This window comes from Phacochoerus africanus, chromosome 10, assembly GCF_016906955.1.
Source record: "Phacochoerus africanus isolate WHEZ1 chromosome 10, ROS_Pafr_v1, whole genome shotgun sequence".
Classification (NCBI taxonomy): Eukaryota; Metazoa; Chordata; class Mammalia; order Artiodactyla; family Suidae; genus Phacochoerus; species Phacochoerus africanus.
The window spans coordinates 112,623,854-112,649,598 of record NC_062553.1 but is presented as its reverse complement, the minus strand read 5'-3'; the positions used below and the strand labels follow the sequence as shown (position 1 = coordinate 112,649,598).

The following is a 25,745-nucleotide window of genomic DNA, read 5'->3' as shown; positions in this document are numbered from 1 at the left end:
GATATGTTTCTGGAATGTTTCTAAAAGTAAGATGTTTCAACTGGAATCCATTAAGAGCACTGTTGCTTTCCTCTTCACCCATCCCTCTGTCACACTGCCCTTTGTGTCAGGTGGTTGAATGGCCATACCCATTTCGTGATCCAATAAAAAGTAAATTTGCTCAAATTTAAGAACCATCCTAAGAATTGACATGATGTCACCAATTCTGAGTTGTAACGCTTAAAGACACTTTTCTAAATTATCGATGGTAAGTAAAAACAAATCAACATGCAGACAGAAGACAATTATTATTTTTTGTCTTTTAGGGCTGCACCCATGGCACAGGGAGGCTCCCAGGCTAGGGGTCGAATCAGAGCTACGGCTGCTGGCCTACACCACAGCCACAGTCACAGCAACATGGGATCTGAGCCGCATCTGCAACCTACAACACAGCTCACGGCAAGGCCGGATCCTTAACCCACTGAGTGAGGCCACTGAGTGAGGCCAGGGATCTAACCTGCGTCCTTACGGATGCTAGTCATATTCTCTTCCACTGAGCCACAATGGGAACTCCCAATTATATTTTCTATTCTTTCTATAGGAAGTATTACAAGTTGTTGTCCTATGAAAAGGCACTTGAAAGGGAATGTGCCCCCCCAAACCTCTTGGAAAAAGAGTATTATCACCAGTGTTATAGTGGAAGATTCTGTGCTCAAAATGGACATATTCTCTGCTTCTCCTTTCTCTCCAAATGACTCTTCTTTCTTCTTTTTTCGTTTTTTAACTTTCCTATTCCCCCCCCCAGTTCTATTGAGGTGTAATTAACTGACAAATAAAAAGTGTATATATTTAAATTGTACAGCATGATGGTTTGGCATATATATATATACTGCGAATGATAACCACAAAGCACAGTAATTAATACATCCATTACCTCATATAGTTATTTTTTTTGGTGGTGGTGGTGTGGTTAGTCTAGTTAAGATCTACTCTCTTAGTAAACTTCAAGTATGTGGTACAGTACTATTAATTATAGTCACCATGCTGTACATTAAATTGTCAGAACTTATTCATCTTATAACTGAAAGTGTGCACTTTTTGCCCAACACCTCCCCACTTTCCCACCTCCCAGCCTGTGGAAGCCACTGTTCTACGCTCTGGTTTCTATGGATTTGACTTTTTCAGATTCCACACATAAGTAAAATCATATGGTATTTGTCTTTCTCCAACTTATTCACTTAGCATGATGTCCTCCAGATTTCTCTAAATTGTCCTAATGGCAGGATAATATCCCACTTTATGTATATACCTCATCTCGATATAATTTTGTCTATTTAGGCCTTGGACACATGGTTTGTTTCCTTATCATGACTACTGGAGAAAAAGGAACACTTGTACACTGTTGGTGGGGATGTAAATCGGTATAGCCAATAAGGAAAGCAGTAGCAAGGTTCCTCACAAAACAAAACAAGATAAAATAAAACTATCATCGATCCAGCAATCCCACTACTGGATATATATCCGAAAGAAATAAGTATCTCAAAAAGATATCTGTAGCTCAGTGTTTATTGCAGCATTATTCACAACAGCTAAGATAAATCTCTTTCATTTGGAGCACCAGAGAACAGAAAGAAAGGACTCAGGTAAAGTAAATTACTTCCAGGAGTTCCCGCCGTGGCTCAGTGGTTAACGAATCCAACCAGGAACCATGAGGTTGCAGGTTTGATCCCTGACCTTGCTCAGTGGGTTATGGATCTGACATTGCCTGAGCTGTGGTGTAGGTCGCAGACTTGGCTCAGATCCCGCGTTGCTGTGGCTCTGGCGTAGGACAGTGGCTACAGCTCCCTAGCCTGGGAACCTCCATATGCTGAGGCAGCAGCCCTAGAAAAGGCAAAAAGACAAAAAAAAATTACTTCCACGTGGACCTCATATTTAATGTGTCACTATCTGTGGAGGTCAATGGTATGTTGAGACACAGATGCTCATTAACATGTATGAACCGTCATTAACAGGTATGAACCAACTAAGAATGGTGACAGTTTTTGCTATGGTAGATACCTGCATCTTTTTTTTTTTTTTTTAACCATGGGGTGGGGGGGTGTCTAATCCGAGCTGCAGCTGCTGGGTAGTTGCAGCTGGTGGCAACATGGGATCCTTAACCCACTGAGCAAGGTCAGAGATCTAATGCATCCTCATAGAGACCACGTGGGGTCCTTAACCCGCTAAATGGGAATTTCCTGCATCTTTTTTCAATAAGGAAAGGAGATTATCATGAGGTGAGATTTACCACTTGTTGCATTGTTTGCCAGTTTTGATTCATTAACTCAAGCCTCTTGCAGATTTAGTAAATAAAAACAGTATGCCTGGTTAAATTTGAATTACAGATAAACAATACATAAGTTAGCATAAGTATACCCTAAATGTTTCATTTAAGAAAAGTGTGACCCATGCAGTATTTTGGACATACTTAACATTAAAAAATTATGTTGTTTATCTGAAAATCAAACTTAACTGAACATCCTGTGTTTTATCTACCAACTCTGTTGTAAATAAAGCTATGTGAAAGCTTGGATTAGGCTGCTCTTAAGTGGTTTGTGTTTGTTTCTACAAACACAGTCCAAGACAAAATATTAGGTTTCCCAACTGTTGTGAAAACTTAAGTTTTCAGTTTCTTAGCTGCTTCAATTAATAACGTGCTTCAAAGAAGAAGCCAATTCAGCTGTGAGAGTGTCCCAAAGGGTTCTGGGTGGTCACCATCAATCGGACAGCAAACCTCTGGCAGAGGTAGGCCCTGGGAGACAGTTGCTGCTCATCGGGGAGCAGAGAGCACCGGCCACCGCCGCCCGCAGCCCACGCCTCGAGCTGAAGGGTGGAGCCTCCGTGGACTTGCTCCTCTCGGGCAGGAGGGAAACTTCCAGAGAGACCCTGCCCCTCTTCAGATCCCTGACGCTCTTTTCCGCTCACCCCATGCCTCCCTGCCTCGTGGGGGTGGAACGGAGAAGACTGCCCTCCTGGCACTAAGTACCCAGAATCACCAGCGAGTTTTGAAATCAACAGCCAGGAGTGAGCGGCCGGCGCCCGGGCTCTCGTTCATTTCAGAAGGGGCTTTAAGGGAAGCAGGGAGGCCGGCCAAACGTCCGGGCTGACCAGCAACACCTGAGATGCGGAGGGCGGTTCCCTCGCGCTCTCATTCTCTCCTCCCGCCCCTCCAAATTTTGGTCGGAGGAAAGAAAACAGGCTCGCGCCGGGGCGTGTGCGAAGACCAAAGGAGGGGAGAGGGACACACCCTCCCTTTAGCCCGCCCCGCGCTGCGCGGCGCGGGGAGGCGGGGGCCCGGCGAGGCTGCGCCCACGGAGAACGCCGGCGCCCAGCCACTAGCGCAGACCATGGCCCGCTGACTCCAGCGGGAGCGCCGCGCCCGACGGGATGATGCGCTGGAGGGGCCCCTGGCCGTGGCGCGCGCGGCTGCTGACGACCCCCGGAACCCAAGGCCAAACGCATTCGCGGCCGCCGATGCCCCAGGTGAGCCCAAACCTGGGGCCGGGGGAGGCGGCTGGGAAAGTTTGCCTGGGGCAACTTCGGCGGGAGCGAAAGCCGAGCGGCCGGGACTTTCACTGCGTTTTGATGACACCCTCGCCCCCTCTCCCCCGGCTCTGCGGACGGGAGGATAGGTCATCCCTCGGGCCATGGACCTGGGCCCGGCGGTCCAGAGTCGGGGTCACCCCCAGGGGCCGAGGGAAGGAAAGGCCAAGGGTTACGGGGAAGTGAGCTGGCGCATCACCTCGGTTAAATTGGAGTGCGGGGACCACCCGGCGGCGGCCGCGGGAGCAGCACAGTTGCCCCGGGAGACAGTTTTTCCGCGTCCAAACCGCAATCTGGAATAAGTTTTCAGAGCCGCTTTGCTGTCTGCTCGATTGTCGGTGCCGATGTGGCCTAAGGGGGCTAAGAAAACGGTAAAGCGAGCCAGCGCGACAGCCCTGAGTGCGTACTGTCGTAGGAGAGTGAAATTTCCAACCTAAAAACTACGAGCACCTCCCTTTCAAAGAGGGAAGGAAAACTCGCGTTTTGTTCCGAGAGCCGAGAGACGGGTGAATCATGTGTGTGCTGATGAGTAACAGTTGGCCTGACACAGTTGTATTGTGGAAATCTTTGTAGAACCGTTGCTTGGAAGAGGAGGGAGAGCGTCGGTCGATGTGCACTAAAAAATACACGGGAAGACCGGGTTGGGGGATGGGGTGAAGTGCTGGGTGTAACTGGGATTGTGATGGGGGCTGACAGGAGCCTGGGAGCCCTAACTCTGAGCCTAATGAGGAAAGACAGCCTTGGAAGTAAGAGCCTTCCAGGTGCGCGCGGTTGGGGAGGGCGTTGTTTTTCAGTTTTCAGCGCCGCCTACCCACCCTTAGAAATCAGTTTGATTGTTAACGAGAAAAAAAGATGTATTTTTTTCTTTCTGCAGTTAGAAAGAAAAGCAGAAAGTAAGCGATGCCGTTCCTGTTATCTTGTCACTTTCACTTCCTGTTCATTCCCCCCCCCCCTTTTTTTCCCCTGCTACGCTCTCTGGGCCTCAGAGTTTGGAATGATGGCAGAAATACTTAAATGCCCTTTCTGAATGTTTGCAAGAGAAGAAAGAAAGGCATTTTGTTCCTTATAACTAGGAAAGGGCCAAACTTCTTAGGATGTAAAATTAGTAAGCTTAATAGAGTAATTGGAGAGACAGGCTTTTTTCCCTTGGTGAAACGTGTGCTTTTATTATAAATGTTGCACTTTACAAAGACGAACCAAAAGAGTAAAACAGCCCAGTACAAGGAACCCTCTTCCTTATACACCATATCAAATTAAATTAGCGATTCAGTTTTCTGTTAAGTCCATTTAACATTTTAGTAGAATGGTTATGAATCCCAAGACTGGCTGCCCTTTTTCAAGTGATCACCTCGAAGCCTTTTCTCCATGTTTACCACCTGATGCTCTCCAGGGTCGTGCCATTGCATGCCCCAGCAGGAATTGGATGCTCTTTTAAAAGAGGTAGAAAAGGATACAGTGGGCCTTATTAGGCTTAATCATAGGGGAGCGGTGGTTAGTACTTTGTCTCTAGGTAATCCTCTCAAGAAGCTTTACATTGGACTATTTCTAAATGACAGATTTTTGTTTTAAGTCTTGACTAGCCATGCTCTTGAGTCCATTTGCTGAGCTTTAGCAATGCTTCCATCATTTTCCTTGATTGCAGAGCCTCGAAGAATAAAGAGAAACCTTGGGGTTTGCTTCTTTATATGCTCTTTGAAATGGTACCGTAAAGAAACTGACAGAAGTATCCTGGCTGCCAGAGAGGTTTACTTCACCATTTTCCACAAATCGGATTCACTGGTTGTAGGGACATCTTTCTTCCTAAGGTCTCACTGTTTTGTGATTGCCTCATTTGGTGTGACAAATCGTATGGCTAAAGACAAGATTTTTTTCCCTTGGGACAAGTATTATTTTTATATATTTTTGCTATGAACATTCAAACCTCTAGAGCCTCTGAAAGCAACAGGGAAAAGAAAGTGGCATATGTGACCTGACAGCTCATAAAATCCTCGTTTGAAAGGACTTGTCATTAATGGTATCTCAAATAAGCATTCTCAATTATATTTGGTCTTTTGAAAGTGGGAGTGTGCCTTATACTTGAGTAATTTTGAAAAACAGATGGGTGTTTACCTAGGTGAGTTATTGTCAGTGTTTTGTGGGTAGAAAAAAACTTTGTCAACATGGATATGTTCATCTGAAGCATAAGAGAGCCAGATCATATTGTATTTTTTGGCCAAGGCAGGGCCTGGGGTCCATGGTCACGTTCTGGTGGCAGCGTCTCTGCTTTGTTGGCAGCACTGTGGCTGAGTGGTTGACACAGCAATCCATGGCTCCTGTGGGCCTTTTGATTCTCGAGGACACGGCTTGGAGTGATCATGATGTCTGGTCAACTATCACTAAACAGAAAGCTTTTGCCTAATTGTGACTTTTTCTTTTTGGGGCCACACCTGGGGCATATGGAAGTTCCCAGGCCAGGGATTTCACTCGAGCCGCAGTAGCAACCCCAGCTGTTACAGCAATACCAGATCCTTAACCCACTGTGCCACAAGGGAATTCTCTAATTGTGCCTGCTTGCTTGCTTGCTTGCTTTCTCCCTCCCCCTCTTCCTTCCCCTTCCTCTCTTTTTCTCTTTCTTCCTTTTTGTTTTGTTTTGTTTTTGCTTTTTAGGGCCGAGCCTGTGGCATATGGAAATTTCCAGGCTAGGGGTCGATTTGGAGCTGTAGCTACTGCCCCGAGCCACAACCACCACAACCCCAGATCTGAGCCACATCTGAGACCTTCATACACCACAGCTCATGGCATTGCCGGGTACTGAACCCATTGAGTGAGGCCAGGGATCGAACCCGAGTCCTCATGGATACTAGTCCAGTTCATTACCACTGAGCCACAAGGGGAGCTCCAGTTGTGCCTTTCTCTTTTTGTTTGTTTTGTTTCTTGATTTTTTTTTTTTGGGGGGGGGCTGCACCTGTGGCATATGGAAGTTTCCAGGCTAGGGGTTGATTTGGAGCTGCAGCTGCCAGCCTACACCACAGCCACAGCAACGCCAGATCCGAGCCTCGTCTGCAACCTACACTGTGGCTCACAGCAACGCTGGATCCTTAACCTGCTGAGCGAGGCAAGTGATCGAACCCGAAACATCATGGTTCCTGGTCGGATTCATTTCCACTGTGCCACGACGGAAACTCCCAGTTGTGCCTTTTTTAATTTAGATTTTCTGCTACTTAATTGGAGAGACTCCTTGATATGAGTAGAGTCCCTCCATAAGCTATGTTTAGAATTTTAAAAAATCAGATGTACTTTGCCGAGAAGTTTAAGTATTGAGTATGCTTTTTTTAAATCTTAGAAACAAAACATTTCCATGTTTAATGCCACCACCAAATGGTAATTTAGAAATTGTTTTCACCTGTTGAATTTAATAAACCTGTTCTCCTTTGCCCCTTCCCTACCCTTCAACCTCCTGTGTTCGTAATTGGCACGTGTTCTCCATTCCTGGTTTCAGAGCTCTCTCCTGAGGACAGTGATTGCTTGTATGTTGGTGATTGTTTGCACATGATAGAAAAGACCAGTTTGTCTATTAAATATTCAGCAGTGCTACCTTCCCAGCACTTAGGTATCAGTACTGGGTTTGGGGTGTTTGGTTGTTGTTTGTGCTTTTGCCACACCAGAGGGGTGTGGAAGTTCCCAGGCTAGAGGTCGAATCAGCGCTGCAGTCGCCGGCCTACACCACAGCCACAGCAACTCGGGATCCGAGCCGCATTTTCCACCTGCACCACAGCTCACGGCAATGCTGGATCCTGGATCCACCGAGCGAGGCCAGGGATTGAACCCGAAACCTCATGGGTCCTAGTCAGGTTCGTTAACCACGGAGCCATGAAGGGAACTCCCTTTTGTTTTTGTTTTTATCTTACTGTTTATGACAATTTAACAGTAAGCTCAGCCAAGTCATTCAGTCTGTTTGAGCCTGCTTTATTTGCTCCCTTTGCAAAACAAGATTTGTCTAAGTGGTCTCAAAAGCCCTTTCCACCTCTAAAATTGCTGCTTTGTTATTTTACCAGGAGTTGTAAATATACTGTTGAATAAAATATTATCAGTGTCAGGATGTTTGTCTTAATGGCTCACAACCCTCTTTTATGATCTTAGGCGATCGTAAAGTGGCAGTTTTAACGAGTAATTGTAATAATTGTTTTCCCCTTTAAAAAGAAGTAATTTGACGGGGTGAGCATGTCATAACAGTGTTCTGTTGTGAATTGTCTCACTCTAATATTTCATTCTGTTATTGCCAGAGATGTCATCTGTGAAATACTGCTTATTCAAGAGACTCTAGTATCTAGACCTTAAAAACCATTGGGAGTTCCCTTTGTGGCGCAGCGGAAACGAATCCAGCTAGGAACCATGAGGTTACAGGTTCGATCCCTGGCCTCACTCAGTGGGTTAAGGATCTGGCGTTGCCGTGAGCTGTGGTGTAGGTCACAGACACGGCTCGGATCTGGCGTTGCTGTGGCTCTGGTGTAGGCTGGTGATTAGACCCCTGGCCTGGGAACTTCCATATGCCGAGGGTGTGGCCCTAAAAGGACAAAAAAACAAAAACACTATTGTGTAATAGACATCTTGAGGTAGTCTACAGGCTATTAACCAATACATAATAAAGTAGTCTTAGCCACAGTCTATATGTGTCTTTTTTTTTTTTTTTTGTCTTTTAGGGGTGTACATGGCATATGGAGGTTCCTAGGCTAGGGGCTGAATTGGAGCTGTTGCTATTGGCCTGCACCACAGCCACAGCAACGCCAGATCTGAGGCACTTCTGTGACCTACACCACAGCTCATGGCAACACAGGATCCTTAACCCAGTGAGCCAAGCCAGGGGTCGAACCTGCATCCTTATGGATACTAGTCAGATTTGTTTCCACTGAGCCACAGCAGGAAGTCCTAGAAGTGTCTGATTTTTGATCCCATTTAATTCACCCCAGTATTAATTTTCCTGGTTTCTTAAGCAAACACCAGCTCTGTTCTCTGAGCCATGTGTTCAGACTGTGTGGAATGGGATCCCCCATCCAAGTGTTTTACGGAATATTCCTCGTTGGCGTACCTTTTAAGAAACAAGGCCTATGAAATGAGGTAGTCGGTTAAGAGGTGCCTCTTACAAGAACCCATGGAAGAAATTGTTATCTAGTCTTGGTCTTAGAATTGGGTTTCTCCTGAGCAGCTTTGAGGTTTATTATGCAGACAGTAAAACATACAGCCAGGGGTGTTCTCTCTGTGCACTGGCTGCCAGAAAGCTTAGGGTCAAATTTCTCAACCCCCCCCCCCTTTTAATCAACGTGAAAGTCCTGCTGACGTGCGTTTTATGTATTTACCATGCTCGTGGTTTCATCGTCTCTGCCTTCATTTTTCCCTCCATTCATGTCATCTTCCGTTTTTATGTAATCATCTTTTAATGGGGAAAAAACGGGGCATAACAAGGTTTTGTTAAATTTCAAAATTCAGCTCTTGGGTGTTTGAACAGATACATTCAAAAGAGTTAGTGGTGGAAGCGTGGCAAACCAGTCTCCCCCTTGTTCACAGTCTCCTTGGCACTCTCCCCCCACCCCAGAAGCGCTCTATCCACGTCGATTGCATTGAATTGAATTGCTGTACGAATCTACTTTGGATGCTCTGCTTCTCTTTGTGGTCGATTTGACAAACATGGTTGTCGCTTAGAGAAAGGTGATGGTCCTGAGGTGCTTTCCTCTCCCCTTTTTTTCGTCTTCCCAGCTTCACCTGTCCTCACCCTTCCTGTATCCTTGCTCCTCCACTATCCTCTCCTGGGTAAAAACGGGGTTTGGGTCAACTACCAAGGCCAGTTAAATCTCTCTAATCTGCCTTTCCAGTTTAAATTAAATTGATTAAGGGTGTTATCTGATGGGTACGTGGTTTTTACCTTGTTTATGGGAATAGAAAGCACGCGTTCCTGGCTTTCCCGTGGCAGCTCTCTGGGGGATAATTAGAGCTCCATCTAGGATTCACAATACCGCTGAGAACGGACATGTGAAATTTGCACTAGCAGCAAACTCTGTTGAAGAGACTTCCTCCGAGCAGATTTGAGAGCAGGAAATAGGGAGCAGCGAAAAGAGAGGCAAGAGATGGAGAGAGAGTTGAAGTTGCCATAGCCGATGAGCAGAAACAAGAAGTGACATGAAGCATGGACCCTCATATCAAGAAGCTGACAGGTGCACAAAACTTTACTGTGGCAAACTGAAGGGAGGAAAGTCCTCAAGATGGGTGAGGGTGGAGTTCCCATTGTGGCTCAGTGGGTTAAGAACCCGGCATAGTCTCCATAGGGATGCAGGTTCGATCCCAGGCCTTGTTCAGTGGGTTAAGGATCTGGCATCACTGTGAGCTGTGGTGTAGGTCACAGACACGACTTAGATCCCACATTCCTGTGGCTGTGGTGTAGGCTGGCAGCTGTAGGCTCTGACTCAACCCCTAGCCTGGGAACTTCCATCTGCCTCAGGTTGAGCCTGAAAATAAAAATTGGTGAGAGTCACACCACAAGTATAGGTTTCACCTGAGGATCTTAGGATATTTACAAGATTGATGGTTTGGTTTATAGAACTACTGTGGACACAGGTAATAATCCTCTTTTAACTCCACTGGGAACTCTCAATTATTTTGTTTTAGTCAGAGTGTTTTTATAATGAACGCATTGCTCAAATCATGTTTCTGGGACCTAAAGATGAATTTGATTATTTTCAGCTTCTTAGGCATCATAATAAAAGCCCTGAACCTGTTTGGAAGAAGGAAGAAGTTATCATTCTTCTTGATGAATCCTTATTGTTTTTCTGACTCTGTGCACGTGCTTGTGTGCTTGTGTGGCTATTGTGTTAAACATTGTGTTTGGTTTTGGTATGCGAGTTTCCCTAGTAGACGAATGGGATATTTGAAGAGGAGATTTTAAAAGATGTTGATGGATAACTGCTTTTTCTACCAGTAATGCAGCTGGAATATGCTTTAAGCACACATTTTTATTAGAGAGATGACAGAAATGTGACCATAAACCTGAAAAAAACAGACCACATTTGCTTTCGAAAATGTGTGCAAACAGAACACCAGCATGGCGTTGGCTCTCTAAGCCCTTGTTGGAGGATATTTGTTGTGACACTTTATGGTGGGATAACTCATTTGAGCAACTCTGCTTTGGGAATGATTCAGGTAATGTATCATGAAGCAATTTTTGTTTTTCAGGATAAAGTATGGTTCCTTTTGACCTTGTAAATATGCTTTCATGGGTTTGTAATTAATGACACCAAAGCAAGCAAGCTTTACAACATATGCTCCAGAAATGGTGTGGCTTCCTGTCTCCAGTTCCCATTTTCTGCTTCATGCCCTATGGGTCCTACAGTCCAGCCCCTAATACGTCTTCGTGTGGTTTGTCCCTGCTGGTGTCTGTGATGTTCCACAGGCAGCATTCCCCCTGCCCCGTCACCCTCTGTCCTTCTGAATGTTCACCCTCCGAGGCTGAGTTCCAGCACCCAGCCACCCCACCAGTTTTTACGAGGTCTCTACCCGTAGAATTAATTACACTTTCCTTGTCACTCCCACGATACCTTTGGTAGCTTATTCTACTCTGCATTATAGTTATTTGGGTTCATACGATTTTCCCTCCTGGATTCTCTCAGCCCTTTGTGGTCAGAACCATTCCTCTTTAGCTCTGAGAGCCTCTGCCCTGCCACAGTAGGTGCATGATAAATGCTTGCTAGGTAGAGGAATGAAGCAAGAGATGATAAAGAACTAAATATTGTATGGACTTCGTTCATGGAGTGTCCTCTTCAGGGCTGACCTCTTCCAATTCCTCTTCCCCCCCTGAATCTAGTGAGGTGGGGGTTTGGGGGGGGAGAGACCTGAAGCATTCTTATTTGCCTTTTGTGATAAGAGCCTTGAATTTTGACAATTTTTTTTAATTAATCAAATTGCTCTTTATATGTGTTGCATTGTCTCTTAAAGGGGTCGTCTTAAGTCATATTTTGGTTAATTGCTTTATTTAAGATCTGCTTTCACATCGGGTTTTTAAAGGCCATGATCAACATAATTTGATGAAATGTAAATTCTATAAGGACAGCCTGGTGCAGAAGGGTTTGCCTGGCTGCTCACAGAGTGTGCTGGCGATTTAGGGTGATTGTTTACATGTGGGGAAGGCGACATATTCCTCCACAGAGGAGGACTTTCCTAAATGGGATTCTCAGAGTGTTTGGTCATAGTGGTTTTTGATTTGTGACATGCTATGTCGCGATTGCCAGAAATTTGGGTGCTAATAGCTTCATCATCAAAACTTAATTTAGAATGGGGTAATTTTAAAATCAATGATAACACTGTCTAAGAATTCCTGGGCGAAACAAAACCTTTTCAAAAACACCTGCTTGCCCCCCCAAAGTGGAATGTGATTCATGATATGAAAAAACATACAGACCCTTTCCTGTTACAAGTCTTCCCATTTCCACTCCAGCGTGGGGCACACACCTCTGGAGCACGGAGTTGCTGTAAGCAAGATTATCATTTGTTGGTCTTGCCATGCTTGGGGGCTGGTTAAGGGAGTCCCCTGGAGGGTACACAGCCGAATTAACTTGAATACTTTTGAATGTTGAAGTCCTGGATAGGTTAACCCTGTATAGTGGTTGCCATTCATCTGTTTTCCTTGTACAGCCTAGAATCTGAGGTCTTTGAATGGGGGCTTTTAAAAAATCTGGAAGCTTCATGCTGTTGTCCCAATATTTCTGGACCTTGGGGACAGAGGGGATAAACAGGATGGGAGAGGAGGGTCCAGCTGCCACCTGAGCCTTTACTGCTACCGCATGTGCTGCCATAACCCTCAGCAGGTCCCAGAGCTGGTTCTGGTTTGATTTCCTCAAGATGTTTTAGCTGAAAATTGGCTTCTGTTCTCCCTCATCCTGGTGTTAGGTTCGTCTACTCTGAGATGTAGAGGCCAGTTCGCCTGCTTTTGGACTTTCAGAACCAAGCCCTAGTCTGTCCCATTTTAATGGCTCATATTTCCCTTGTCTCTGAAGTGAATAGTGACTCTTTTCTAAGCCCTGAGATCTCAGTGGAGGAGCTACAGGGGCTCATGCTAGGTGTGAAAGCTTGCAGAGAAGATCCTTAAAAGTTACATGAAAGACAAGGAACTTGCACATAAAGTTCACCAGTTGGGTAACGAGACTGAAATATCAGAGACAATAAATACTGAAAGAATTCAGAGAAGAAGCATCATTAGTTGCATAGAGGTGAGATTTTGACTAAGCTCTGGGAGCAGGGTAAGGAAGGGTTTGGCAGACGTATTTGGAGTAAGAAGAAAGGGCGTAAACACAGAGAGTGGAATCTGAGAGGGGTTGAGGGTCTAGAAGCATCTGATCCCGGCTTTCAGAAGTATTCTCTGAAATGTGGCCCTTGATTTGACTTGGATTAGCATTTGAGACATCCTATGAAGACCTTACAGGAGTTACGTTTATTAGGTTTAATTCTACATCACAAAGTGACATTGATTCCTAGGATGTTAATAGGTGTTCCAGAAAAACAAATTCTCTTTAAGTCCAGAGAATGCTGGGCTAAGCGATCCCAAGTTCGCTGTGTTCCTTTGCTACGTGCTTTTGCTGATGGGCCTTGGGACAGTCTGGGAGTGGAAGGATCACAGACCTGTGTTATTCCACCGCATTGCTAGTAGCTTCTCCCAGAAGAGTAGTCTATAGGATACCATTTGGGAACACCATTTAAAAACATTGGATTGGGGATGGATTATGTGGAAATAACCCATGAAATCTTTTTTTTTTTTTTCTTTTAGGGCCACCTCTGTGGCACATCTCAGATCCCAAGCTAGGGGCTGAATCAGAGCTACAGCTACTGACCTATACCACACCCATAGCTACACCAGATTTGAGCTGTGTCTGTGACCTACACTGCAGCTCATGGCACTGCCAGATCCTTAACCCGTTGAGTGAGGTCAGGGATTGAACCTGCATTCTCATGGATACTAGTTGGGTTCTTAACCTACTGAGCCACAGTGGGAGCTCCTAGTAGTTCTATTTTTAATTTTTTGAGCCACCTCCATGCTGTTTTCCATAGTGCCTGAACCAATTTACATTCCTACCAGTAGTGCGCAGAGGTTCCCTTTTCCCTACATCCTCGTCAGCATTTGTTATTTCTAGCCTTTTTTTTTTTTTTTTTTTGTCTTTTAAGGGCACACCCATGGCATATGGAAGTTCCCAGGCTAGGGGTCGAATCAGAGCTGTAGCTGCTGGCCTATCCCATAGCCACAGTAATGCCAGATCCGAGCCGTGTCTTGTGACCTACACCCCAGCTCACGGCAACACCAGATCCTTAACCCACAGAGTGAGGCCAGGGATCGAACCTGCGTCCTCATGGATACTCATCAGATTTGTTTCTGCTGAGCCACAACAGGAATCCTGGTCTTTTTGAATGGAGCCAGTCTTACAAGTGTAAGGTGATACTTCATTGTGGTTTGGGTTTTTCCTTTGTCTGGTGATTGCTAATGTTGAGAACTTTTTCGCATACCTATTGGCCATCTGTATGTCTTCTTTGGAAAAATGTCTATTCAGATTCTCTACCCATTTTTCCCCCGTCTTTCCTGTCCGGTCTGTCTAAAGTTCACTCATTTAAAATTCACTCATTTTACTACTCATTTGCTATTTGTAACTCCCTGGTATTAGGGCCTTTGCATATGTATCTTAGCAGCATGCCTGCCCATCCCACATGAATCTTCTTTTTTTCTGGACACTACTAACTCCGGAAGAGCCAGTACTATATCTTTAATATCTGAGGGCATATGTCTTTACTTGTCTTATTTTGCTACTGCAGTGGTGCTAAATGAATGCGGTGTAAAGAAAATAGCTGCCATTGTCTTTATGCAAATGATGTTGGTCTATCCCAGGTGTTGGTAAACTTCTCCTGTAAAGTCCAGATAGCAAACACTGTAGGCTTTGTGGCCTACGATCTGTCACAGCCATTCAATGCTGCCAGGTAGAGACAATACATAAATGGCAGGGCATGGCTCTGTGCCAATAATCTATTGGCAAAAATGGCAGTAGGCCATATTGGGCCTGGAGGCCATAGTTTGCCATATCCTGGTCTGGAGACTCTATACAAAGGTGTGGCAGTCGTAACAGAGAGGCTGTTCTAGAAGATGAATCTGGGTTTAGCAATCCAATGTGTATAGTAGGAGGAGGCGAGTGAGTACATTAATAAGGACCAGTCATGAAGACATGGTCGCTGTACGTGCAGCTGAAATAATAGGAATGGGCACCATAGACAAAAGGAAGAATATGAAGATGTGTGGGGCCTTCCAGCGGTGTTCGGTGAGGCAATCAGGCTTATACCTGTGAGGCCACAATGCCTGGCACATGAGAGAAGGAAAACGATGTATGGCAGCGAGTAAGGTAATGAGCTGCTATTTGAAATCAGGGGAAGAATCACAGTCCTGTGGTGAGTTCTGATTCCTGTGGGAGAGGTGACATGATGGGTGGAAAGGCGAAGACTTGGGTAACAGTCAACAGGCAGTGCATTGGCCCAGGCATTTATTCCAGTAGGTTATTTCTCTTTGAAATTATTAAGCCACAGGCGCCGTTCATCTTTTCTCTGAACCCGGTGTTAGAGCTTAACAGTCATTATGTATTTCCTCCCTTTCCTTCCCTAAACCTTTTCAAAAAATGAAGTTTCCGTTATCTCTGTTGATGAGAATAAGCTATGCCGCTGAAAGAAAAGACCCAACAATAAACTTCTTTCTTTCTCTCTCGCAGAAAATGATTCTGAGATAAGATTTTCAGGTCAGTGGCAGCTCTGCTCCACACAGTCATTCAGGGACCCTAAGCTGACCAGTTTCTCTGTCATCTTCTCTTCCAAACCCAGAAGAGTCTGGTAGGCATTTTAGGCTTGTACAGGGTTACAGGCTAGGCCTGGAGATGCCACATAATGCTTATGCTCATGGTCATTGAACATTTCACTGAATAGTTCAGGTGGCCACATTTAGCTGCAAGAGAGCTGGGAGATGAAGGGTTTTCGTGGACATTTAGCTGATCTGCTGCAGTCTCCCCTTGGCCAGAAACAGGACAGTTTTGCTTTTTGTGGGCAGTGAGTTTCCAAGGCTCTGTCTTGGTTCCCTTGTGTGTGTTCCTCAGCAGTAGCTATTTACAGGGAAACGATTTCTCCCCGGAAAATTTTAAAAGGAAATGGTGGAAATTCAGCATTTTTTATTTGGGCTGGAACAGGAATGTTTGACACCTTGTTGGGTTCATTATAAGCTGCCCTCGGGGCTGTAACTTAATAGGAAAGAGTATAGTCTCACTTGTAGCTAAGCTTAGGAAGAGGGAGAAATCGATTGTAATGGTTCAATTAGAATCTGAAGCCAGAATTCAAGTTAGTGCAATGACACCTGATAAGGAGGAAAAAGTATAGTTGAAAGAAGATGCCGACAGTATGGTCCTAGGAAAGGATTTCGTTTAAAGGAGCTGTGGTGACTAATAGATAAAGGAGCAATAGTAAAATTTTTAAAATTATCATGCGTATCTAGTATATGAATTTAGTGGCATTTTGTAGGCTAGCCTGTTATAAACATGGTCTAAAAAGGGGAAATAAATATTTAGGATGGTAGAAGGATGCTAATTAACTGTGTCTTAAGGAGTTCCCATCGTGGCTCAGGGGTTAATGAACCTGACTGGCATCCATGAGGTCGAGGGTTTGATCCTTGGTCTTGCTCAGTGGGTTAAGGATCTGGCGTTGCCGTGACCTGTGGTTACAGACGTGGCTCAGATCCCCCGTTGCTGTGGCTCTGGCCTAGGCTGGCAGCTACAGCTCCGATTGGACCCCTGGCATGGGAACCTCCACATGCTGTGGGTGCAGCCCTAAAAGACAAAAAGACCAAAAAAAAAATGAAAAAACAAAAAACTGTCTTAAAATGTGTCTTAGTATATAATGTAATACTGAGGCTGATCTACAGGGCATAGTAGTTCAGGGGATATTCAGAAAAAGATTTATTAACAGAACCTTTATAATGTCTCAACACATAATCACATCTTTCTGGCTTATACACAGGCTTTTTAAATTTTAATTTGTCACAAGGCTTGGATATTGCTATTGATCAGTCTTTTTTTTTTTTTGTCTTTTTGTCTTTATAGGGCTGCACCTGTGGCATATGGAAGTTCCCAGGCTAGGGGTCTAATTGGAGCTGTGGTGCTGCCTACCCCACAGCCACAGCCACGCCAGATCCAAGCCGAATCCGCCATCTCCACCATAGCTCATGGCAACACCGGATTCTTAACCCACTGCGAGGCCAGGAATCGAGCCCACAACCTCATGGTTCCTAGTCGGATTTGTTTCTGATGTGCCATGACGGGAACTCCACTACTGATCAGTCTTAAACGCATAACTTTGACTTGGAAATATTAGAAATGTTTTCCTTTCTCATTGCTTCTCATATGCTTCAACATTATTACTGTTTAATATAATGAAATGGCTAGATTGTCATAGATACTTATATATTCTTTGAACTTGGAGTCCAATGAAAGACTTGTCCAAAGGGCTATTTTATGTATATAATATTATGCATATACATAACGCACACACACATATATACACACAATTGGAAATATATAATATCATCATTAAAATGAACATATTATGATGTTATGAACTGAGACTGGGCCTGGTCTGGTGATGTCCTTTTCTGAAGGCTTTTTATTCTAATTCTATCCTGCAGCAGATGAATCTGGGCTTGATAAGCATATATCACCATTGCTTTAAGAATGGAAGGAAAAAACCGAGAGACTTGGTGGGGGAAAAAAGCATAGCAAGAGTAGATCCTGCTCGGTCGTTAGTTGTGTGTCAAGGATCTAGGAGTTTCGGTTGACCCACAAGCCACCTCTGAACGTTGACTTTCCAGAATGCTCATGTGGCTCCTAATTGGAGGGAGGTGCATCATCCTAATGACGGCAAATGATAAGTCCCATCACATTGTGCCCAGCTTGTCGGGCTGCATGGGGCATCATGTTTTGGTACTGGGACTGTGCTTAGAAGGGACACTGACAAGCTGGTGGGAGGGAGGTACATCCAGAAGGCGGATTTATATCTGGGATGATTATGGGGCTGGATATTTTTTTTGATCTGGTGAAAAGAAGGCCAAGAAGCAGCAAATATTTGCTTGCAAACGTTTGAGAAGTTATTATGTGAAACCTTGTCATTCTGTGTTGCTTCAGAGCAAAGAAATCACTCCTCAGACTGGGCAGAATAGGTGAGCAGATTTCAGCCGAGTTTAAGAAACTGTATATATTCTGCCTGTTCACAAATGCATAGACTGCTTTAAAGGAAAAAAAAAAAAACCAAGTATAGTTGATTTGCAGTATTATTAGTTTCAGGTTTACAGCATGGTGATTCTATATTTTTATAGATTATACTCCATTTAAAGTTATTACAAAATACTGGGAATTTAAAATATATTCCCTGTGATATACTTTATGTCTTATTTATTTTATACCCAGTAGTTTGTACTTCTTAATCCTCTTGCCTTATCTTGGCCATTTCAAAAACCCTTCTTCCCACTGGTGACCACTAATTGAGTCTGTTGCTCTTTTTCTAGGTTCATTCATTTGTTTTATTTTTTAGGTTCCACATATAAGTGGAAACACACAGTATTTATTTTACTCTGACTTACTTCACTAAGCATAGGTACCCTCCAGGTCCATCCATCTTGTTGCAGGTGGCAAAATTTCAATTCTTTTTTGTGGCTGAGTAATATTCCATTGTAAATATATATATCTCACACCTTCTTTCTCCATTCATCTGGTGATGGACACTTAGTTACTTCTATATATTGGCCATTGTATACAATGCTGCTGTGAACATTGGGATGCATGTTATCTTTCCGAATTAGTGTTTTCATATTCTTCAGGTATATACCCAGGAGTAGAATAGCTAGATCCTATAATAGCTTTATTTTTAATTTTTTGAATACCTTCTATACTATTTTCTGTAGTGGCTGTACCAGTTTTCATGCCCACCAACAGTGGACTAGGTTCCTTTTCTCTACATCCTTGCCAACATTTATTGTTGCCTTTTTTTTTTTTTTTTTTTTTTGCCTCACCTGTGGCATGTGGAAGTTCCTGGGTCAGGGATTGAACCCACACTGCAGCAGCAACCCAAGCTGTTGCAGTGACAACACCAGATCCTTAACCTGCTGCACCACAGGAGAACTCCTTGTTGTCTTTGTGATAATAGCCATTCTGACAGGTATGAGGTGACAGCTCATTGTAGTTGTGATTTTCATTTTTCTGACCAGTGCTGTTGAGCGTCTTCACATGCCTGTTGGCCACTTGTATGTCTTTGACAAAATGTCTGTATTCAGGTATTCTGCCCATTTTTTTAAATGAGTTTTCAGTTTTCTGATTTTTGAGTTGTTTGAGCTCTTGGTGTATTTTGGATATTAACCCTTTATCAGCGTAATTTTCAAATACCTTATTCAGTAGGTTGTCTTTTCATTTTGTTGATGATTATAATTGTTCTGCAGAAGCTTCTTAGTTTAATATGGTCCCATTTGTTTGTTTTTGCTTTTATTTCCCTTGCCTGAGGAGACAGATCCAGAAAAATATTGCCAAGACTTAAGTCAAAGAATGTACTGCCTGTATTTTTTTCTAGAAGTTTTATGGTTTCCAGTCTGACAGTTTAGGTCTTTAATCCATGTTGAGTTTATTTTTTGCAAATGCTGTGAGAAAATGCTCTGATGGCATCCTTTGACAAGTTCCAGTTTACCCAGCATTGCTTTTTTTCCCCTCTTTTTCCCCCAGTAGAGTTGATTTACAGTGTTATGCCCCCAGCACCACTTATTGAAGAGTCCGGATAGACTACTCCTCTAATACAGGACTCTTAGGTTCTAGATGGACTTGAGCAGAAGCTAGAGTCCTCTGGTGCTGCAGGACCCTGCTCAGTGAAGACAGCAAAACCAGGAGGTAAAACCCCTTTTCCAGTGTCTCCTTAGCGCCTCCTATTGACAAAACGTTAGTGCCAACCCGCAGAGGAAAGATATTTAAAGAACCCAGACTCATTTTCTCAGCAGTGAAAAAAGGGTGAATTTGGAATTTGGCAGTAAATTAATAACCATCACAAGAGTGGTGAGGCAACGCCTGTGCAGTGCTTGGAAGTGGTACCTGCCCTCGTAGGTTAGGCCAAGGTGGGATGGGAGCCGAGGCCAGACCGTGGTTGGGTGCTGGTGAAGGAGTGGTCGTTTTGAATTCACTGCTATGGTCTGGACCAGAAATCAGGGAACCTGATCTAGAAACAGAGACTCCAACCCAAATGGAAACAGATAAGGCAGAGCGGGATCCCTCTTCCCCCGCCAAGAGGTCGGAGACCTGGAAGTACATGAGGAAGTTAGACTGAGTAGATGGAATGATAAGGGCTGAATTATCAAGATGCCAAGAAGTAGGCTTCAGTAGGGGTGGTTGGAACCGGGGTCAGGTCCAGGTCAAAATGGGAGGTCCATCGAGGTGACCCCTGAGGTTCCCGTCGTCTCCCATGTTCTGTGAGGTCTCTCAGGCACATAGTCTGTCCATCACAAGGGCAGAAACTGCTGCAGTCCGAGGGTTGCTAAACCCAGACAGTGAGCTAGAAATTGTTGAACTGCTAGACATCCCTTGCTGACTATCCCTTACCCCCTGCCTTCCCCGCCAGGAAAAAGCTTTGGATTGCATATAGTGCATTAACTGTGTAATTGGGGTGGTTTGTGTTTTGGCCTTTTATGGTATGATTGTATCAGTCTTTCTGCGATGGTTTGGGTTTAGAATATTGGCTGTGAGCTTTGGCCTGGAAGTGACCACACATGCCACTCATAATTGGTGTCCATTTGATCTTTTTTTAAACCCACAGTCATTTTATTTATTTACTTATTTTTAAAATGCATTTTATTGAAATATAGTTGATTGACAGTGTTGTGTTAGTTTCTGGTGAACAGGTTGTCCGTTTGATCTTAAGCATGGGTGTTCTGTTAACAGACTGTCGTCCTTCGTTGCATGTGAAATTCACTTTATAATGAATACCAGCAGTTTCATTTAGTTTATTCGATTTAGTGGGATCGTGCCTCCATTTAATTAGCAAAGTCTGAATTTGTGCCAGGGACTAAGCTTTGTAATCAACAGTTTTTGTGATGCCTGTAATTATGTGGAAACATCCAAGAGAGAAATTACATTACCTGAATGTACCTTTGGAACTGAACTAGGATGAAATATCTTAATATTTATAATTATCCTGCTTACATAAAGCTATCAGATTTTAGAAAAGATCTTCATAGGTACAACAGTGACCATTAAAATGATTGCTGTTACATTTTAGCATGGTAATGCTCTTGGTTTTAAATCTTTGTTTTTTTGCTTTTTGGGGCCACACATGTGGCATATGGAAGTTCCCAGGCTAGAGGTTGAATTGGAACTGCAGCTCCCATCAGCAACACCATGTCTGCAGCTACACCACAGCTCACAGCAACACTGAATCCTTGGAGTTCCTGTCGTGGCTCAGCAGAAATAAATCTGACTAGATCCGCGAGGACGCAGGTTCGATCCCTGGCCTCGCTCAGTGGGTTAAGGATCCGGCTTTGCTGTGAGCTGTGGTATGGGTCACAGACGCAGCTAGGATCTGATGTGGCTGTGGCAATAAGCCAGCAGCTGCAGCTCTGACTTGACCCCTAGCCTGGGAACTCCATATGCCGCTGGTGCAGCTCTAGAAAGCAAAAAACAAAACAAAACACAAAAACAAACCTTGAATCCTTAACCCACTGGGCAGGGCCAGGGATTGAACCAGCATCTTCATGGGTACGAGTCAGGCTGGTCACCCGCTGAGCCACAATGGGAACTCCCAGTTTTAAACCTTGAGAAAACACTTTTATGGGCTCTGCTAGTCATCTTGCTTTCCCTGGAAACTGCCTTGCTTGTAAATACATGGTTACAACTGAATTGGCCATCTTAGTAGGGCATGACTTTCATCCCTTCAGCTGGTCACCTGAGCGAGGAAGTTGGAGTTGGGCGTAGGAGTGCCACTTCCGCTGGCTGCCCTTTTGGGTGGCGGAGTGGCACACGAGGAGCTGCTGGGTGCTCATCCTCTTCCGCTGTGCGGAGCAGGAAGCAGTGCGCGTCCTTCCCTAGTGAGAAGGCGGAGTGAGCATGACAAGCAGAGAAGAGGAGAAATGAAATAGGGATTAAGAGGACTTCCCTCCTCAATCCGGCACCCAGGTCCTAGTTGTAGCCTGTTCCCCAGGCTTCATTTAGGCTCCGTGAGAGACACGCCTTAGCTTAAGTAAACGCCCCGGCCGGCTTAAGCCAAGTCAAATAACATGTTTGTTCCTTTCATCCAGATGGCAAATACATATGAAGATCATTAAACTTATTTATTTTTTGTCTTTTTGCCTTTCCTAGGGCCGCACCCGTGGCATGTGGAGGTTCCCAGGCTAGGGGTCTAACCAGAGCTGTAGCTGCCGGACTACGCCACAGCCACAGCCACAGCAACGCGGGATCCAAGCCGCATCTGCGACCTGCACCACAGCTCATGGCAACGCCGGATCCTTCACCCACTGAGCAAGGCCAGAGATCGAACCCGCAACCTCATGGTTACCAGTCGGATTTGTTAACCCCTGCGCCACGATGGGAACTCCATTAAACTTACCTTTTTTAAAAAACCCACTGATATCTCAGTAGAGAAACAGTCAAAGGGCATAAGTGCTTTTCAGTAAAAGGAAATTCAAAATGCCTAATAAACATGTGAAAAACAGTAAACATCACTAGTCGTCAAAAAACCCCAAAGACAGCAGTGCAGTAGATAATCATTTTCCTTTTTTAAAACTATCAAACAGCAAAGAAAGGCAAAGATAATACTGAACACACAAAGCGTGTCAATGATGGGGGACCCCTTCTGGACTCTTAGGGTGAAGGGATGGTACAATTCACGGTCCCAACAGGAAGCAGATGGCGCAGTCAGATGAGAGTAATGAGAGGAGTGCTTACATACAAAGGCCTGTTCACAGAGTGGGGGTGCAGGGGAACTTCCAGGGATGGTGCAGTACCTCTGGGCTGGTAGTCGGGGAGTTGGGGTAAGGTGGACCCAAGGCTACCTCGAAGGGAGTAGCGGCCCTGAATGGAAGGACCGGGCCAGCAAGTCACTCAAATTATTTTCCTATTGTTCCCTTAAATATTAACACTCATTACAGCTGAAATTGCAAAATTCTCAGTGTTACTGGGCCAGCTTAAAACTTCAGGGGCTTTATTAAGTCATTTCGTTTTCTTTTTAGGGCTGCACTGGTGGTATATGGACGTTCCCAGGTCGCATTGGAGCTGCAGCTGCTGGCCTACACCACAGCCACAGCATTGCTACATCTGTGACCTACACCACAGCTCACGGCAACACTGCATCCTTCACCCACTGCGCAAGGTCAGGGATTGAACCTGCATCCTCATGGATACTAGTTGGGTTCATTATCCCTGAGTCACAACGGGAACTCCTATTAATGAAGAAGCTAATTTTTTTCAAAGTCCGGCCTCTGGGTACTCCCCCCGACACCAGCAACAGTCGAAGTCAGCACTCCTTTTGTTTGCTTCATCCTGTCCATGATGGTAGCTCAGACAGAGCCGGTGTAGACGCTGCTGTCTGCTCTCCCTGTGCCTCATCTCGCAGCCCCCCCTCACTGAAGTCCTGGGAGAGGGGTACCAGATCACCTTCCACTTACTGAGCATCTCATGAAGCAGCTAAGGTCCAACCCCAGCTGGCCCTTCTCAGGCCTCCACTTCCAGCAGCTAGTCTGCTTTATGGTCCTGGGGTCTTCTCTCTTACTTTGGGGGGAAAAAAAAAAAATAGAAAATTGTATCTTTCCAGGCTTTGAGTACGCCAATATATTTGAAGAAAAGCTTTCACCCCTGCGAACACTTGATTGTGTTATAGTCTGAAATGGATACTTGAGTCTAGGAGACTATGAGATTAAATTTTAAAGTGCACCACACAAATGACCTCACTGCCCCAGTTTCATTGTTGATGCTGTGTCCGTATAAAGTTTCCGTATAAAGTTTCCTAAAGCCTTTTTAAAAGGTTTCTAAAGTAGTAAGTCAACTGTTGAATACAGTTCCCAATAAAACTCTCTTCAAAAGAAGCAGCTGGCTTTCGAAAGAGAAAATCAAGTTCATTAACATCAATTAATTAAAAGAGGCATGACTTCTTTGCAGAGTCAGTCAGTGTTAGGTGTGACTTCAGACAATCTAAGAATATTGGGCAAGGATCTTCAAAAGAAGGCTGGGGTCTGCGTCATGTTTTGAAGCACAATTATAGCATAATTATGGTTGAACCAGTACCTAGCCCTCTCCCATCACTTAAAATCATTTCAGCCAGTTTCTCTCTCTTGTACCCCCAGAAAGAAAGTAAACCAGTGTCTCACATTTTATTTAATTAATTTATTTATTTAAATTTTTTAATTACTCAAATGAATTTATCACATCTGAAGTTGTATAATGATCATAACAATCTGATTTCACAGGATTTCCATCCCACAGCCCAGGCACATCCCCCCACCCCCCAAACTGTCTCCTCTGGAGACCATAATTTTTTCAATGTCTGTGTGTCCTTTTTTTCAGATTCCACATGTCAGTGAAAGCATTGGATGTTGGTGTCTCGTTGTACGGCTGACTTAGCATGGTAGTTTCTAAGTCCATCCATATTGCAATAAATGCTGGTATTTCGTTCTTTTTAATGACTGAGTAATAGTCTATTGTGTATATGTACCACCTCTTCTGGATCCACTCCTCTGTCGATGGACATTTAGGTTGTTTCCATGTCTTGGCTATTGTAAATAGTGCTGCAGTGAACATCAGAGTACATGTGTCTTTGTGAGTCGTGGTTTTCTCTGGATAGATGCCCAGGAGTGGGATTGCTGGGATCAAATGGTAGTTCTATGTTTAGTTTTCTGAGGCATCTCCATACTGCTTTCCACAGTGGTTGCACCAATTTACAATCCCACCAAGAGTGTAATAGGATTCCTTTTTCTCTACACCCTCTCCAGCACTTACTGTTTTTATACTTTCGGATGATGGCCATTCTGGCTGGTGTAAGGTGGTACCTCAGAGTGGTTTTGATTTGCATCTCTCTAATAATGAGTGGTGTTGAACATCTTTTCATGTGTTTCTTGGCCATCTGTATGTCTTCTTTGGAGAACTGTCTATTTAGATCTTCTGCCCATTTTTTGATAGGCTTGTTTGTTTTTTTGATATGGAGCTACAGGAGGTGTTTATAAATTTTGGAGATTAATCCCTTGTCAGCTGATTCACTTGCAAAGATTTTCTCCCATTCCGTGGGTTGTCTTTTTGTGTTGTTTAGGGTTTCCTTTGCTGTGCAGAAACTTTGAAGTTGGAGTAGGTCCCATTTGTTTGTTTTTGTTGTTAATACTCTAATAGGTGGATCTGAGAAGATGTTGCTGTCATTTATGTCAGAGAGTGTTTGGCCTATGTTTTTCTCTAGGAGTTTTATAGTGTCTGGTCTTATATCTAGGTCTTGAATCCATTTTGAGTGTATTTTTGTGTATGGTGTTAGGGAGTGTTCTGATTTCATCCTTTTCCATGTGGCTGTCCAGTTTTCCCAGCACCACTTATTGAACAAGCTGTCCTTTTGCCATTGTATATTCTTGCCTCCTTTGTCATAGATTAGTTGGCTGTAGGTGCATGGGTTTAATTCTGGGCTTTATATCCTGTTCCACTGATCTGTATGTCTGTCTTTGTGCCACTACCATGCGGTTTTGATGGCTGTTGCTTTGTAGTATAGTCTGAAGTCCAGAAGCCTGATTCCTCCAGCTCCATTTTTCTTTTTCAGGATGTCTTTGGCTATTCTGGGGCTTTTGTGCTTCCAAACAAATTTTAAAATATTTTGTTCGAGTTCTGTGAAAAATGTCCTTGGTAATTTGATAGGGATTGCATTGAATCTGTAGATTGCCTTGGGTAGTATAGTCATTTTGATAATATTAACTCTTCCAATCCACGAGCATGGTGTATCTTTCCATCTATTTGTGTCATCTTTGATTTCTTTCATCAGTGGCTTGTAGTTTTCAGAGTACAGGTCTTTTGTCTCTTTATGTAGGTTTACTCCTAGGTATTTTGTTCTTTAGAATGCGATGGTAAATGGGATTGCTTCCCTAATTATCTTTTCTGCTCTTTCATTGTTAG

General features: G+C 44.2%; 1 protein-coding gene across 1 annotated transcript in view; it reads left to right on the top strand.

Annotated features, from left to right (window-relative positions):
* Positions 1-3,276: 3,276 nt before the first annotated feature.
* MCUB (mitochondrial calcium uniporter dominant negative subunit beta) overlaps positions 3,277-25,745 on the top strand; it is a 114,481-nt gene continuing 92,012 nt past the window's right edge. Inside the window, exon 1 of the mRNA XM_047798662.1 lies at positions 3,277-3,501. Within this exon, the coding sequence (XP_047654618.1) occupies positions 3,406-3,501 (96 nt within the window). The 5' untranslated portion in view covers positions 3,277-3,405. The remainder of the gene's footprint in view (positions 3,502-25,745) is intronic.